Below are 16,988 nucleotides of genomic sequence, written 5' to 3'. Positions count from 1 at the left end.
AGGTCACACCAATCTATAAGAAGGGCAAGAAGGAGGACCCGGGTAATTATAGACCGGTCAGCCTTACCTCCATCCCTGGAAAGGTGATGGAACAACTTATTCTTGACTCCATCACTAGGCATATCAAGGATGAGGGGGTCATTAAGAACAGCCAACATGGTTTTATGAGGGGGAAGTCATGTATGACCAACCTTATAGCCTTCTATGAGGAAGTGACTAGGTGGAGGGATGATGGTAGAGCGGTAGATGTAGTTTTTCTTGATTTCAGTAAGGCATTTGATACTGTCTCCCACAGCATCCTCACAGATAAGCTAAAGAAGTGTGGGCTTGACGATCAAGTAGTGAGGTGGATCGAGAACTGGTTGAAGGGAAGAAGGCAGAGAGTTGTGGTCAATGGCGCAGAATCTAGCTGGAGGTCTGTGACTAGTGGAGTTCCTCAGGGGTCGGTGCTGGGACCGGTGCTGTTTAATATTTTCATCAATGACCTGGATGAGGGAACTGAGTGCACCATCAGCAAGTTTGCTGATGACACAAAACTGGGAGGAGTGGCTGACACACCAGAGGACTGTGCTGCCATTCAGCGAGACCTGGACAGGCTGGAGAGTTGGGCGGGGAGAAACTTGATGAAATTTAACAAGGGCAAGTGTAGAGTCTTGCATCTGGGGAAGAACAACCCCATGTACCAGTACAGGTTGGGGGTTGACCTGCTGGAAAGTAGTGAAGCGGAAAGGGACCTGGGGGTCCTGGTGGATAGGAGGATGACCATGAGCCAGCAATGTGCTCTTGTGGCCAAGAAGGCAAATGGCATCTTAGGGTGCATTAGAAAGGGAGTGGTTAGTAGGTCAAGAGAGGTTCTCCTCCCCCTCTACTCAGCCTTGGTGAGGCCACATCTGGAATATTGCGTCCAGTTCTGGGCCCCTCTGTTCAAGAAGGACAGGGAATTGCTTGAAGGAGTATAGCGTAGAGCCACAAAGATGATTAAGGGAGTGGAACATCTCCCTTATGAGGAGAGGCTGAGGGAGCTGGGTCTCTTTAGCTTGCAAAAGAGGAGACTGAGGGGTGACCTCATCAATGTTTACAAATATGTAAAGGGTAGGTGTCAGGATGATGGAGCTAGGCTTTTTTCAGTGATATCCAGTGATAGGACAAGGGGCAATGGGTGTAAACTGGAACATAGGAAGTTCCACGTTAACATCAGGAAGAACTTCTTTACTGTAAGAGTGACAGAGCACTGGAACAGGTTGCCCAGGGGGGTTGTGGAGCCTCCTACACTGGAGATATTCAAGGCCCGCCTGGACAAGTTCCTGTGTGATGTACTGTAGGTTACCCTGCTCTTGCAGGGGGGTTGGACTAGATGATCTTTTTAGGTCCCTTACAACCCTTGGGATTCTGTGACTGATCTCACCATTTTCTTCTTCATTGCTGCATCAAACTTTGCTTGCACTCTATCCAATTCAGCTTGTTTTTCATCTAAAACCGCCTGAGCCTCTGCTAGCTCTACATTAGCTACTTTCAGACGGCCTTCCTGTTTTGCCAAGTTAGCCTGCAATGAGAAGAAATATTAAGACAATAATCATACAAGACCTTAATGTCATTTGATGAATTATTTTAAGCCTGGTTCCCTAGTAATCATGAGACAATACATAAAATCACTTTCATATTAATATTTACATAAATATTTTAAATATTTAATCTGAATACTGTCACATATGGTAAATATTACTTTTAAATTAAAGAACAATGTAGTACTCCAGGTTCCTACTATATATTGTTAAATTTATTATTTAAGAAAAAAATTACTTTTGAAGAATCTGGTTAAGGAAGTCAGGTTTCTGATCTGTAGGCACATCTCAATTAGCCTAGAGGAAAAATCATTCAATATTCTTGCTTGATTATATGCTTTATTATTTCTTTTTTATTTGCACATTCTGTAGCAACCAACAATCACAAGACCATGATATTGGTCCTTTACTAGCTAACAATATAGTTTTTACCCACTACAAAGTCATGGTCTTGAGCTGGTGAATCTTCCCATTGCTCCTAAACTTATATTTATGCTGAACACAGGAGATTATTATTATTTTTTTTAATAATCCACTTGAATCACTGTTACTTTCATAAGTAGTTCTACCAGTAACAAAAAAATGTGGAGGAGATTTGGAAGCACCATTCAGACATTTTTCCCTTTGACTTTTTTCCTTCTTTTTTTTTCTTTCTTTTGTAAACTGTGCTACGTGTAGGGATTAAATACTTGGTTTAGAACTCAAAAAGCAACAATCAATGCCTTTGAGATTCTAAATGATTTTTACATCTAATTTTTTTTATTTAAATGTTCACAAACATCAAAGAAGAACACCCACACTAAGTTAAATACAAGTCTTAAAAATGTTTTATTCAGTTTGGTTCACACTGTTGCAACATGATTTCTTTATTGAATCGAGCCCTCGATTTCTCCATAATGCCAGTATTTGGGCAAGATATTAATCCTTTACTTCCACAAAGTTATCATGTGAAAACAAAGAAGGTAAAATAGCTGCAAACCTGTGTTTACAAGACTGTTTAGAGAGGGAATAAAGATCCTGGTATAACTTTTTGAAAACAATTATAAGGTAGTTATAATAAATACAAAGACTGAAAACACCATCCACTGCATACAATAAACCAGAGAAAATATAATTTATTTAGATTAACTTTGTGTTTACTGTTCTGTCTAGAATCAAGACAAGGATATGGGGGTTTTCTGCTTTTATCATTCTTAGCAACTAAAGTCTACAGGCAATTATTTCTGAATAAAGTTATCTAAATATATTTTTAAGATCCTACTACTAAAGTAAATGGAATTGAATTACATAAAAAGAAAACACAAAGCAAGTGATAATGTATTACCTTAAGAGGTAAGACTTCTTTGTTAACAGCATAAAATCTTCCCATGGCTTGTGTCCAAGAAAGAAGTCCTGCCACATTACCACACACCTTTTTACCATGCTCCAGTGTATAGTCTTCCATGTTAAAGTAAGGCTGGAGTAATTCTATTGTCTCTTCATTCATTGAATCCTTAGTAAACTGCTGTAGACTCTGCAAGAATTGGCCACTCATAAACTGCAAAAAACAATACAGGATGTTTATAAGCTATTTGCACATTTTACATTCAAAAGCTTGTTCATAGATGACTATGCTAAAAAATGTTCCTAAAATTCTTCTGAAGCAAGAGGTAATTCATACAGTTAATAATGTAAGCATGCTATTCAGTTGTAACTCCTACATGCCTGGAGTTTTAAGCGGTTACGCTCCAATAATTAGGCTTAAAAGGTATTGATGTACTTTTCATCTTCCATATTCCCATGTTGTCATGTAAAAAGCATCTGAGAAGCAGCATTTCATAAAAGAAATTAACTAAGATAAATCCTCAGAGATACATTTTCAACTTACCTAAAGAATACCAAGAAAATGGCTTATGCATATATGAAATGTGACCTAAATTCTTCTGGAAAGGGAAATTACTGGTTTTAAATTTTTTTTCTAAGAAATGTTTAACACATTAAAGGGAACTCATGGAGTAACTGCTTATCCCATTTTCATAATATTGGTGGAAAATAAAGTTTTGATGATTTCTTAATTTCTGAAAAAGCTTAAATAAAAAGCAAGAGCTCTATTCATATCCAAAAATACCTTACATTTGTTATTTGCATAACAAAAAGATTAAGGTAATCCTATTGGCAAATTAATACACTAATAGAGGTAGAACAGAATTTAAAGAATGGCAGGAGAAGGTAGGAAAATAAGAGTATTCTGAGGGAAGATCAAAGTCCAGAAGGAAGAGATGGCTTGCCAGCCAATAAATTTCAGCCAGATATACTGAAATGCAGAACGGGAAAAGCTACTATGTCTCAGTCAGTCAAATAATCTTTCAATTGAACAGTCTGGGAGGATCAGGAAAGACTGTTTAGACGTGGACCTACAAGTTCCCAAAGAGGAAGAGGTCTTTTCCAGAATGCCTTTATCTCATGTATGGTTAACAAGAATTGGTATTATTTATTTATTTGTCATCAGGTCATATGCCAGGACCAAGGACAAGGAAAATCTAAGGCCCCTACTACAAAAGTTTCTAAACAATTCATCTGCTACTTGCTATGAAATAAACTCTATTTATATACTATGCCTATCCTAAAACCCTATGTTTGCCTTTTGTAAAATTCTATCCTGTTTTAAGTAAACAACATCATAAATTCTCTGATATTCAAGTTGCTATTTCTGATGTTTGAGAAACACTGAAACCTCTACTTACTTTTAATGATTCTCCCCATGATGGCTTGCAGCAAGGCTTTTCTGGATCCATGGTAACTGGATCTACTGGCTTTTGGAATAGTAGCAGACAACAGTCCATGACCCTCATAATTAGGTGAGGAGGCTTTGCAAGTTTTCTAACAGTAGCAATATCCGCTGGTTTGATGGTCTAGTTGAAGAAAAATGTAACAGAATCCTGCATCAACACCATTATTCTATTTTCCCATTTAATATCTTGATTTTAATGTTTGTCATACTTTTGTCTGAGCTAAGTTTGTACTAAGTACATACAAAAAAATTACTAACGGGTCTTTAATAAATGTCATAGTTTCATGAAATATAATAATTTTAATTCATATCTATTAGATAAGAATATTTTCACAATTTTAAAGACATCACTCAAAAATCAAATTTAAACACATGGAACAGCAGCATTAACTCAATGAAGATAATGTATCATAAAATTGCATAGGAATTAATTAAAAGCAGTTTTCTTCTTAAAATACTATTTTGGATTTTTAAGGCTTCAATGTCATTATTTAGTCTAAGATGGTTCTAGCTGGTTTTGTTGGATTTTCATTTATTATAGGGATGAAGTACCACTACTACATTTTCTGGCAGCATCACTGACACTTTGCTTAGCTTAATAACAAATACAAAAATTATAAATTATTGCAAACTTCAAAATAAACATGTTAAATTGTGGCTACAAAACACATGCATGCCACTAATTGTCTAGAAGGAGTGGTTACACCACAGGATAATGTGTGAGTCCATATACTTTATAAGTGAATTTTGGGACTATTTTCGGAGGTTTCATTTATCTTATCTAAATAGCAGGGTAAGAGCAAACAATGCTTCTTTTCTGGTCTTCTCCACTCAATATTTATTTCTTGTTGCATAAATTCTGGTAAATGAACATAAAGTATTAAAAACATAATACATCACTGATTTCAGATTCCAGATTTTTTTTTCCTTTACTTTTTAATTGCTCAGAGCAGAATAATGAAATTATGTAGAATATAGCAATGCTTTCAAATTTCTTAACTCTGATTATGATTGCCCTGAATCCCTTATGTTTCCTGTTTCTTTCCAAATTAAACATTTTTTTCCTGAAGGAAGAGATACCCTCTTAGTCATCTTGAAAGAAAGATATTGCTAATTAAATATGAAAATAAAGCCAGTCTTTAGCACAAGAAGTATTCTCTTGAATTAAAAAGAAAAGATATTCTAAAGGCATGTGAAACTTCTGGAAAGATTTACATCTTTATAATGATCAAGTATTAGAGTGGAAGCAGAATAACTACTATAAAATAATCTCCATGTGTTTAAGGCAAAACATGAGCGCCATAAATATTCAAAGCCATGACCGCTAACTGAAGAGCTGGTGACAGCAGTCAAAATCAATGACAACTGCATGATGGTGGCTCTAGCCTTTCTTTCACAGGTGACTGAAATACTACTATACTAATCAAAATCTGAGAATTCTACTCACATTCAGTGCAGCTTCTGCTTCTTCTAATGCTGGTCTAGCAGCCTCCAGTGTAGTCTCTGCTTTCACTTTTTCTACATCAATTTCATCTACAATTTTTTGTGCTTTATCTTTCACTCCTTGGACTTCATTTTTTACTTTAGATGCAGCTTCAGCACTTACTGTGACTTCCGCTAGGACCTGGAATTGATAATAAACCGTTAAATATATAAAGCAAAATGGTGGAACAAATGTTTATCAGACACAACAGATATGTAGAGGCTGTTATACAGAAAAATATAAAGCTAAACCAAACGATATATGGCATTATATAAATATATTCACAGAATGAAGTTATGCATTTATGTCTGGTTCTTCAGTATATATATTTTCAAATCACTTGTGAATGTGTAACATATCATTAGCTTTTTGACCAGTATCAGCCAGAGGATCAAGGCACACTGTATGCATTTACAAGAACATAAATAATGCTCTCAAATACCCATGAAGAAAACAACCACAGTTAAAATCCCCAAATCTTTTTTGTTGGATTTTTTTTTTCCCTGAAATTCAATTCTGGTTTCTGTAAGGTGCAGTACTAAAGGAAAGAAAGAAATATATAAAATATGAACAATACTACATGTAGTTTAAATAAACATCTGTTCTCTTATTATTTGTCCATGTCTTTTACTTTTGATGACTCATAAGTAGTACTCTATTGAAGAAGTTGACAACTAAGAGGCTATGTGAATGGTTGCCGAAGAGCTATTTAAAAATGCAAAGAAAACATAAATTTTAAACAAAGTGAACTCTACCAATATAACTGTTATACTCCATACATGTCAGAAGTGTAATTTCATTCCTTTCTGTCATAATTTTCTCTCTCATCAGATTAAAGGCTTTGAAGAATGCAGGCAGTACCATAGCCATCGCTGGCCCAAAGTTTGCTCTCCAGTGCATATTAAATATGCACCATCACAGCATTATGGCATCTTTCAGAAAACAGAATGCCTATGTCAATACATTCCCTAACACACCTTTCCAGTAAGTCATTTTGGAAACTGGATTTCTACCAGACAACCAAACTCATGAACACACGGGCACATTGTTAATGTAAAAGACAAAATATGAAACTGAACTTTATCTAAAGTGATGAACTTTATCTAAAGCAATTTTGAAATGGTAAAGTCCCATTATGTTAACTTTCTGTCTGCAAATAAGTGCATCTATAGCCTAAAATTCAATAAATTTCAACAAAAAAAATCAACCATGAAACAAAAAATGCAACCTGATTCTTATAGGTGTGGGTAAGAAATGGGAGGAGAACAAGGAAGGCACTGAACCTCTGAAGCAGTCTTACAGTGCCTCACTTTCAGAAGCAAAAGCTGAATCAACATGCTAAAGAGAAAGGACTGAAACCTCATTTTAGACTACTATGAACATTTTTTGGCTTGTACAAATTATGAGAAAATTCTGCAATAGAACTTTACCCCATTAAATATCTTGGTGCTAACCTCTGCCTTTTGCTATTTAACACTCAAATACTTACCTCATCTGCCTTAACAGATGCCAGAGCTAGTTCCTTCTCCTTAAGTGCCAGCTCCTTAGAGAGTTTGGCAACAGACTCACTGGCCTCCATCAGCTTAGACAGACCTATTACATAAAAGATAAAATCCAGAAAAATTAAAGCCGTTTTTTCCTGGTTATATAATACAGTCTAGCTCTATAGCCCAAATGCCTTGTATGTTGTGTTCCTATTTAAATTTGTGTAAAGGAGAGGAAGTGGGTGTAAGCAGTCACAGTATCATGTTTGCTCCTACTATGGAGTTTTCCTGGATACAAATAATTCCACAAGGTGCAAAATTATTCTAAACAAGCTTGATTCATCAAAAGAAAAGTCCATACTTTTTAGGTTTAGTTTGTTATAGGTGTAAATAGTAGCTAAAGTTTATAGCTGGAATATTGCCCAGAATAAAATATATTCTTACATAACTGCCCCATCCCTGGCAATATTCAAGGCCAGGTTCGACAGAGTCTTGGGTAACATGGTCTAGTGTGAGGTGACCCTGCCCATGGCAGGGAGGTTGTAACTATGTGGTCTCAAGGTCATTTCCAACCCTAACTATTCTATGATTCTATAGACTTAATTTTTAAAAAAGAAAAAAAGTAAAAAAAGTTTAAAAGGTAAAATAAGGTTAAAAAGGTTAAAAACAGGTAGAAGTAAAAAAAGTGAAAGCAAATATAAAAATGGTAAGAAAAAAGGTAAAAATTAAAAAAGGGGGTATGTCAAGGATATGTTGTATCATGAAGTCACAGGATTCTTTATTCTGTTACATTGATTTACAAGATCTTTTCCATAAAGATGAAGTTTCCTAAGCTGTTAAGATGCCTTTGTAGATTTACAAAAGCATGTCTACATGCAAACGGAAGAAAACTTCAAATGTACTCTGAAACATTAAGAACATTAAGAACTAATATAATGCCAAAAATTAGGAAATTTGAAAAAGATACCCAAATTTAGAAGGCCATTTCAATTATACTTTTACATATTTCAGATTCCTAGCTAGAAAATTATTACAAGTAACAGCTACTTATTCTACAGCAGAAATCATACAACAGAAATCAGAAATAAATCAATTGTGAAGCACTCAGATTTTCAGCATAGACAACTCCAGAAATAAATTAGTAACTGTGTTTAGAGCCACCTCTCTTTACGCTAGTAAATCAAAGCTCTCTCTGGGCATTTCAAGGCCATGTCTTGTGTGACATGGTCTAGTGTGAGATGTCACTGCCCATGGCAGGGGGGGTTGGAATTAGATGATTTTATGGTCCATTCTAACCCTAATCATTCTGATTCTATGATTTTCTTGTGCTACTTTCTGTTATGAGTGTTAATTGGGAACATTAAAGTTTAAAATTAAAAACACTGAGATGAACAATTAAGCTGGCAGCTTCAAGTCATTTTTGTAAGAGAATCATTATGAATTTTGTTGCTGGAGTGCTTGGAAAGGGTCCTTATATGCTACCAGTTTTGGACTGTGATTGAGCAGATCTGATTTTAAGCGATCATGGATAAGAAGTCTAATATTAAAAATAAAGATAATTTGAGACCACACATGGAAATACACACTTAACCCTATATTGCTTACCAATTTGCATACGTTCTGCTTGTTCATTAATACTCTTCAACTTTTCAGCATAAATTTCTTTGTAGCCATTGATGAAAGAGAGATAGGATTTAGGTGTTACATAGGTTCTTCTTCGGAACCTAAAACACAGTATATTGGCAACATCAATTTAGTACATATTTTGATACGTATAGCCATTTCATTAGTTCCCATGAAACAGGAGATTATGTAAATCGAGTCTTTAATTCAGTCAAAATCAAATGTCTTTGTAATGCAAATCCTTATTTCCAGTTACATTGCTTTTCTGCACATTATTGAACAGTGGGGATGAAAATTATGACTTCGCAACATAATAGTAATTACTTTTCATGGCCTTTGTGTACCTTGATATAGCAGATCTATTAGCCTTTCAAAGCACTTACTGCTTCATATAACAGAATGAGTTCAAGAAACACTATCAGTAGCAACACTTTTGGGATTAATTATTATGTTCGTATAAGGTATTACCTTTGGAAATAATCCTCACAGCTTTCAGAAACTATATCATGAAAGAGACCCATGGCTTCCACCACTTCTGTTTTAACTGATGCAGAGCAGACCATATTAAATTCTGAAAGAAAGTAACTGGATACAGCTACAAGAGCTTCCCTGGGCCATCGGCTGAACCAATCTATTGTGCACCCTGATATGAGACCAGGAAATTTCAAAGAACGTGTACGGAACTTCTCACCAACCTAAAGAGAGCAACATTGTCAAGTTACAATATGATATATAATTAGGTAGACCAAAATGTTTAATTCATATAAACAACTAAATAGTCAATTTTTTTCTTGCTGATTTTCTTCTTGGAACATCCTGCACAATTTTTTTTATGTGTTTTGCTAAATTTCCAACATTCAGTATTTTATGAAATTTGAAGAAACAAGTTAATGAAAAATATAAATGTTTCTAAATATTTTAAAAATTCAATTATTTTAATTTTCACTAAATTCTTGTTTCAAGTAAATTTTTATGTATCTTTAAATCTCCTTAAAACATAAAGCGTAAATAATCCTGTCACACCTTATAGGATAGTTTACTGATGGATATAAGACAGATAGGAAGAAAAACACTTACTGGAGAAAAGCAGAGGATAACATGCAAGTTCTTCTTTACACGACTTAAAAAATATTCATAAAGATTATCATAGGTAGGAGGACACCGAGGCATCTCTTTTTTCATCTCAACTATTAATCCTTGGGTGATTTCATCCATTTCATCCCGAGGAATTAAATTTGAAATCTTTTTATAAAATTAAGATGGATAAGAAAATAAATAGCATAGGTGTAATTATTATAGAGCTTATAAATATTTGTCTATTTACAACTGTACCTCTCTCTGCATATACACTGTTTACACAGATTAAAAAAACAACTTTATCTATGATGTAGACTTATATAATACCATTAAAAACTGGCAAGTCTAACCCAGCAAGAGTCCAGATCTTGACTGGCCAGTGAATCTTCATTTAAATAAAAGCTACCAAAGTACCCATTACAGCTCCTTATCTTTTCCTGGCTTACACTGAAGCAGAGATAAAAGAACTCCATACCAAGAGCATTCCTTCTTTCAAAAGTTGAGATATTTTAGAGTTATCATTATTGATTCTACAATTTATTACCAAAATAAATAGAAATGAACTAGTGGGAGCAGATTTTACAGTTTCCTGCTTCTAAAGTACATTTACTGCCATATTAAGACTCTTACCTCACCTGAAGACAGCAGATTATTTATATATTCCAAAAATGACTCCTCTTTTATTTCATTATCAGTGAAAATAAAAGTGATACCTTGTGCTTCCACTCCAGCTGTTCTATATAAAAATTTTAAATCTTCTAAAAGATTGGTTACATTATAGGCTCTAGGAGGAATAATAAACATTTCCTGTGAATTCAAAACAACTGGGACAACCCCTATATTTGGATTATAGTTTTATAAAAGATAGTGCAAATATCCTTTGCAAACACACATATTTTGGCTCAGGAATATGTAAAACACAGTCCAGCTTTTTCAGCTCAAACTTAACCCAATGTTGTATGCCAACCAGATAAGAATTTATTGTTTTCCACATTTTTAAATGGTGACAAAAAGAAGAGGGAAAATAACCCTAAAACCAAACAAACAAAAAACAAACCCACAAAACAAAGAAACACCCCTCCCCCCCGCCCCAGTTAAACCTGCTAAAACATATGGTTATTACTGTGGAAGGAGAAAGCAATAACATTAATTGGGTTTATATTTTTCTTGCATTTCTTACCTGGTTAAGGTGATCTGAAATATATTATAGCCAGCAATTAAGGAGGCCAACCTTGAAAGACTTTGTTTTCCAGAACCACCAACTCCAACAAGTAAAGCATTTCCATATGCTGTCCGAATTATTCGGGAAATCTATATGGGGAAAAATGGAAGAAAAGCTCATTAATAAATTTAAATTAAAATCTTAAATAGAAAATTAAAAATATATTATACTCTACACTTTATTTATTATAGCACAACATAAAGATTATTAAAAGGTTGCTTGCAGAAAATTTTTCCTCTCAAAAGAACACATATACATTCTTTAGGAATTTTGTGCACCTAACGAAGAATCTGCACTTACATATATATTCATATATATATATAGGATATTTATAATCAGCTCCAAATGGAATTTACGTAAAGGGAGGTATTTTGAGCTCTATTTTATGTTTCCTGAACATGCTTGAAAACATAAAAAAAACCAAAAACATTTTATTTAGATATTCTGCTTAATCTTGCTAATGAAAATGGAGTATCAAAGACTTTCAAAGTCTTCCAAAATTCACCTAGTATCATGTCCTCAGTTCAGTTGCGACAGTTATTTTTCTCCTTCCTAGCAGCTGGTGCAGTGCTGTGTTTTCAGCTTTAGTCTAGTCAGCATTTAGTTTAGTCTAACAGCTTTAGTTTAGTCAGCATTAGAACAATGCTGGTAACACACTGATGTTTTCAGTTGTTGCTAAGTAATGTTTACCCTGATAAAGGACTTTCAGTCTCATGCTCTGCCAGTGAGGAGGGGCGCAGGAAGCCAGGAGGAAGCAGAGACAAGACACCTGACCCAAACTAGCCAAAGAGGTATTCCGTACCACAGCACGTCATGCCCAGTTTATAAACTGGGGGGAGTTACCCAGAAGGCCCAGATCACTGCTCAGGTCGGACTGGGTATTGGTCAGCAGGTGGTGAACAATCGCACTGTTCACTTGTCTTTATTCTTTTCTTTTCGTTTTCCCCTTTTTGTTTTATATTCTCTCCCTTTGGTATTTCCCTTATCATTATTATTGGTGGTGGTAGTAGTGGTTTTGTATTATACCTTATTTACTGGACTGTTCTTATCTCAGCCTGAGGTATTTACATTCTTTCAATTCTCCCCATCTCTCTGGGAGCAGGGGAGAAGAAGAGGGAGGGAGCGAGCGGCTGCATGATTCTGAGTTACCAGCTGGGCTTAAACCACAACACACCGCATGAACTATATTTAAAAAAAAAATTATTTTCTTCTGTTTAAATGCAAAGCAAACAATCATTTACTTCAGTTGAGGACAACTGAAGAAAAAGCAAACATCTTCTGTTTTGATTTCACTGTGGCTTCTATGTGTCTTTCAGTGAACATATCACATTAAAGTAATTCCTTAGATAATTAATGCAACTTCTTAAACCTGAGACACAGCACTACAAACAAATCTCATGCTTAACCTTCCTCCCCACCCCTCCATGAGTCAGACTCTGACTTTGAATTTATTCTCTCCTTATATATTAGTTTAAGACTAGGGGTACAACTGACTGTAAACTGAGACTTTCCTCTGCCCTACATACTGATTGATTCTACTGCAGCCCTGATTTATATTTCATGCCTCTTATCCATTCTAATCCTACTTGATGTTGTTTTGGTCATCTGTCAGGTACAGATACCTCTGAAGTGTTCTCTGAATTCTTGAGAATTAAAAAAATAATTAAATCATTCTATATACAATATATAAATGTGCTGCTTTATGACCTCACCTTTTCTATAAAGGAGAATCTTCATACACCTGAATACACAGAAACTCAAATAAATAAAGAAAGTAACAAACCCCAAACCTTAACAAGATGTGTCATTGCATCCTTAAAAAATACCAAATCAAGAGATGATCCTCTAATAAATTCATTGTATTGTCTCTGATACATTTGCAATTTTTCAAAAAGAAATTCAAAGCTTGGAACCTGGGAAAAAAAGAAAAATCAGTAACAACACTAGCGTGTTCCTTCACAGTTTAAAATCGCACTGACATTTTTACACAAACTCAAGTTCGTGTATTGGCCATGGATAATGAGGTTATCTTCTTAATTCACTGTAGTGATGTTAGTTGTGTTTAATCAGAAAATTTCTGATAATGGTGGAAAAAAGGTGTAAGGAGAATAGGAATGAATAAACTACACTTTTATGGGATGAGTAACTTTAATATCACTAACACAATTTATTGCATACAAACCAGAAAAACCTAGCTATATCTTTACAAAAAATGTGATAGGTACTCAACAAAAATTCCTCTAAGGTATGAGTTAAGCAATGTAACATACTTAAAGTAAAACTTCAGTGTCTAGTATTTTAGGTGTAAAATTAAATACCTTCTCATAAATTTTTGGTGCTTCAAACACAAAATCATCAGGTTCATCACCTGTTGGTTCAGGAATATCCCGTAAAAAATCTACAAAATATGGTTCAGCTTGGAGATCTTCTGTTATGTTTGTATCTACATTTTCTTCAACTGCTTTAATAAAAGTTTTATCAAACCAGGCTGTATCTTCAGGAGTAATAAATCTAAAAATCATAGATCAGTACAGGAAAAAAAAAATTGCATAGGAAGAAAATCAGATCATTAAATACAAGAAAAATCCCTTGTAACATTCCAAGGAAAAGTAGATATTAGGCAAAACATACTAGACAATCATCACAAAAATGGATTAGGCGATATTCACAGAAATCAAACGCTTCCATATTCAAAAGCATAATAGTTAAACAAAATACAATTTGACTTCCCAAATTTCACTTAGAACTAGTCAGTAACAGACAACTTAATATCTCAGATGAACAAGGCTGAATGATTTCCCAAATAACCATTACTAAATGACCCTTCCATCTTTCAACCTAAAGCAGAATATCATAATCTAGTTATCATAGTACTGCCTATGAAAGTGCAATGATATAAGGAATAGTGAAAGGAAGATAGTATATGTCACTACAACCTGACTTAACTCTCAATCCCTCTTACTCCAAAACTTGTAATCGACATAGGGAGAAAAACACTGCAGGGGGAAGGGGAGCAGAGGGAGTCAGGTTGAAATAAAATGAAGTCTGCAAACACAAATACTAATGACTACATGTTATTTTTTAAACAATTGTATCTGCTTTGATTGATAGTTTCAAGATGGTTTTAATACAGATCAAGATCTTTGACTACTCTGATTATCTGTGGTTGTGATTATATGAGAAGCAATCAAGGATGATACTCAGTGGCAACTAGTAAACATAAAAAGCAAGAACCACCTTAACCACAGAAAAAAAAGGAATGCCAACTGTCAATGTCAAACCACAAATGAAAAATAATTTTAATCTTTACATTTTCCTCCAGTGATGCAATGCTCATTGTAGGAGAGGATCAGCTTCAAGATCATCTTAAGAACCTGAATGTGCACAAGTCCATGGGACCTGATGATATCCATTCACAGGTCCTGGAGGAGCTGGCAAATGATGTTGTGTCCTGGGTTGAGCAGCAGCAGTCATTTTTGTCCTTCTTAGGAGCTAGTGCAGTGCTGTGTTTTGATCTTTTGGCCTGGGAACAGTGCTGATAATGCCGATGTTTTCAGGCCAGAAGATCAAAACACAGCACTGCACTAGCTCCTAAGAAGGACAAAAATGACTGCTGCTGCTCAGCCTCTCGGAGCAGGCCATCTCGGAGCTAAGCCACTGGCCATCATATTTGAAAAGTCATGGCAGTCAGGTGAAATTCCTGACTGGAAAAAGGGAAATATAACCCCCATTTTCAAGAAGGAGAAAATGGAAACCCTGGGAAAGTAGAGATCAGTCAGTCTCGCCTCTGTGCCTGGCAAAATCTTGGAGCAGATTCTCCTGGAGAACATGCTAAGGCACATGAAAACCAATAGGTTGGTTGGTCACACACAACATAGCTTCACTAAAGGGAAATCATGCCTGACAGATTTGGTGGGCTCGTATGATGGGGCTAGAGAACTGATGGACAGGGGTAGAGCAGTTGACGTCATCTACCTGGACTTGTGCAAAGTTTTCAGCACTGTCCTGCACAACATCCTTGTCTCTAAGCTGGAGGGATATCAATTTGATAGATGGACAACTTGGTGGATAAAGAACTGGCTGTCTGTCTGTCCTGGGCTCAGCAGTAGCAGTTTTTTTTCTCCTTCTTAGTAGCTGGTGCAGCACTGTGTTTTGACTTTAGGCCTGGGAACAGAGCTGATAACACAAATGTTTGGTCTGACCAAGGACTTTCTGAGCCTCATGCTCTGCCAGGGAGGAGGGGAGGCCAGGAGGAAGCAGAGACAGGACACCTGACCCAAGCTGACCAAAGAAGTATTCCATACCACAGCATGTCATGCCCAGGAGGTAACAGAGAGTTACCGTGGAACGGCTAGAGCACTGCGGGTTTGGAGGCAGGTATCGGTTGGTGCTCGATTGGGTGGGGTGGGGGGGAGTTATCAGTCGGCTGGTGCTGAGGTGTTGTATTCTTTCCTCTTGTTATTTCCTTTATCATTATTATTATTGGTGGTAGAAGTAGTGGTTTGTGTTATACCTTAGTTACTAAACTGTTCTTATCTCAACCCGTGGGAGTTGCATTCTTTTCGATTTTCCTCTCCGTCCCTCCGGGAGTAGAGGGAGGAAAAGAAGTGGGGGAGTGAGTGAATGAGCTGTGTGACTTTGTTTAAACCACGACACTGGCCACACGCAAAGAGTTGTGGTCAATGGCTCAAGGTCCAAGTGGAGACCAATAACTAGGGGTGTCCCCAGGTGGCCAGTTTTGGGACCGATCTTGTTCAACGTCTTTGTTGGCTACATGGACAGTGGGATTGAGTGTGCCCTCAGCAAGTTTGCCGATGACACCAAGATATGTGGTTTGGTTGATATGCTAGAGGGAAAGAATGCCATCCAGAGGGACCTCGACACGCTTGTGAGGTGGCCTGATGCTCACCTTATGAAGTTTAACCATGCCGAGTGCAAGGTCCTACAGGTGGGTTGGAGCAATCCCAGGCACAGCTACAGTTTGGGCAGAGAAGAGATTCAGAGCAGCCCTGCGGAGGAACACTTTGGGGTGTTGGTCAACGAGAAACTTTACATGAGCTGGCAGCACATGCTCGCAGCACAGAAAGCCAACTGTATCCCTGGCTACGTCAAAAGCAGCATGACCAGCAGGTCAAAGGAGGTGATCCTGCGCCTCTACTCTGCTCTCATGAGACCTCCCTTGGAGTACTGTGCACAGTTTTGGTGTCCTCAGCATAAGGAGATGTAGATGTTGGAGCAAGGCCAGAGGAGGGCCACTAGAATGATAATGGGGATGGAGCACGTCCCGTACACAGACAGGCTGAGAAAGCTGGTGCTGTTCAGCCTGGAGAAGAGAAGACTGAAACTTGAAAGCAGAAAATAATACACTCAAGGCTATATGACATTTTTGCATCGTGGGTATGATCCTAACTTCAAATTAAAATAAAACATTTTCCCATTTTTTATATCAAGAGCTCTCTATTGCACATATAAATGCATATACATCAATTTCAGGTAATTTGTAAGTTTGTATAATATACAGTCGTTCAGGCATTTAGAAATATCAGCGCTGTTAGACAGTAGCGGATTGCCATTGAGAAAGCTTTCTCAGATTATAGAGAAATAAATATTAAAGCCATCAGAAAAGTCTGGCCTTCATTTATATATCTTTGACATATGCTGGATAAGAGATCTTTTTAGATTTCCTGCACGCATTTTTCTCAACATTTAAAAATGACAAGGCATCTGCCAGCTGATAGAGGGCTTGCATGGAAGAAAATGAGTGATT

The 16,988-nt window shown here is 36.3% G+C and overlaps 1 protein-coding gene across 1 annotated transcript in view; it reads right to left on the bottom strand.

The window, feature by feature from the left end:
* Window positions 1–16,988, bottom strand: part of DNAH8 (dynein axonemal heavy chain 8) — a 139,106-nt gene that overhangs the window by 38,659 nt on the left and 83,459 nt on the right. The window contains 12 exon segments of the mRNA XM_065682578.1: window positions 1,406–1,543; window positions 2,887–3,099; window positions 4,286–4,453; window positions 5,780–5,956; window positions 7,305–7,408; window positions 8,905–9,023; window positions 9,391–9,617; window positions 10,000–10,164; window positions 10,630–10,783; window positions 11,180–11,310; window positions 13,012–13,134; window positions 13,540–13,732. Of these exon segments, the coding sequence (XP_065538650.1) occupies window positions 1,406–1,543; window positions 2,887–3,099; window positions 4,286–4,453; window positions 5,780–5,956; window positions 7,305–7,408; window positions 8,905–9,023; window positions 9,391–9,617; window positions 10,000–10,164; window positions 10,630–10,783; window positions 11,180–11,310; window positions 13,012–13,134; window positions 13,540–13,732 (1,912 nt within the window).

The sequence above is a fragment of the Lathamus discolor genome, chromosome 5, assembly GCF_037157495.1.
Source record: "Lathamus discolor isolate bLatDis1 chromosome 5, bLatDis1.hap1, whole genome shotgun sequence".
Lineage (NCBI taxonomy): Eukaryota > Metazoa > Chordata > Aves > Psittaciformes > Psittacidae > Lathamus > Lathamus discolor.
The sequence above is the reverse complement of the archived record's forward strand: the minus strand, read 5'-3'. Positions and strand labels throughout refer to the sequence as shown.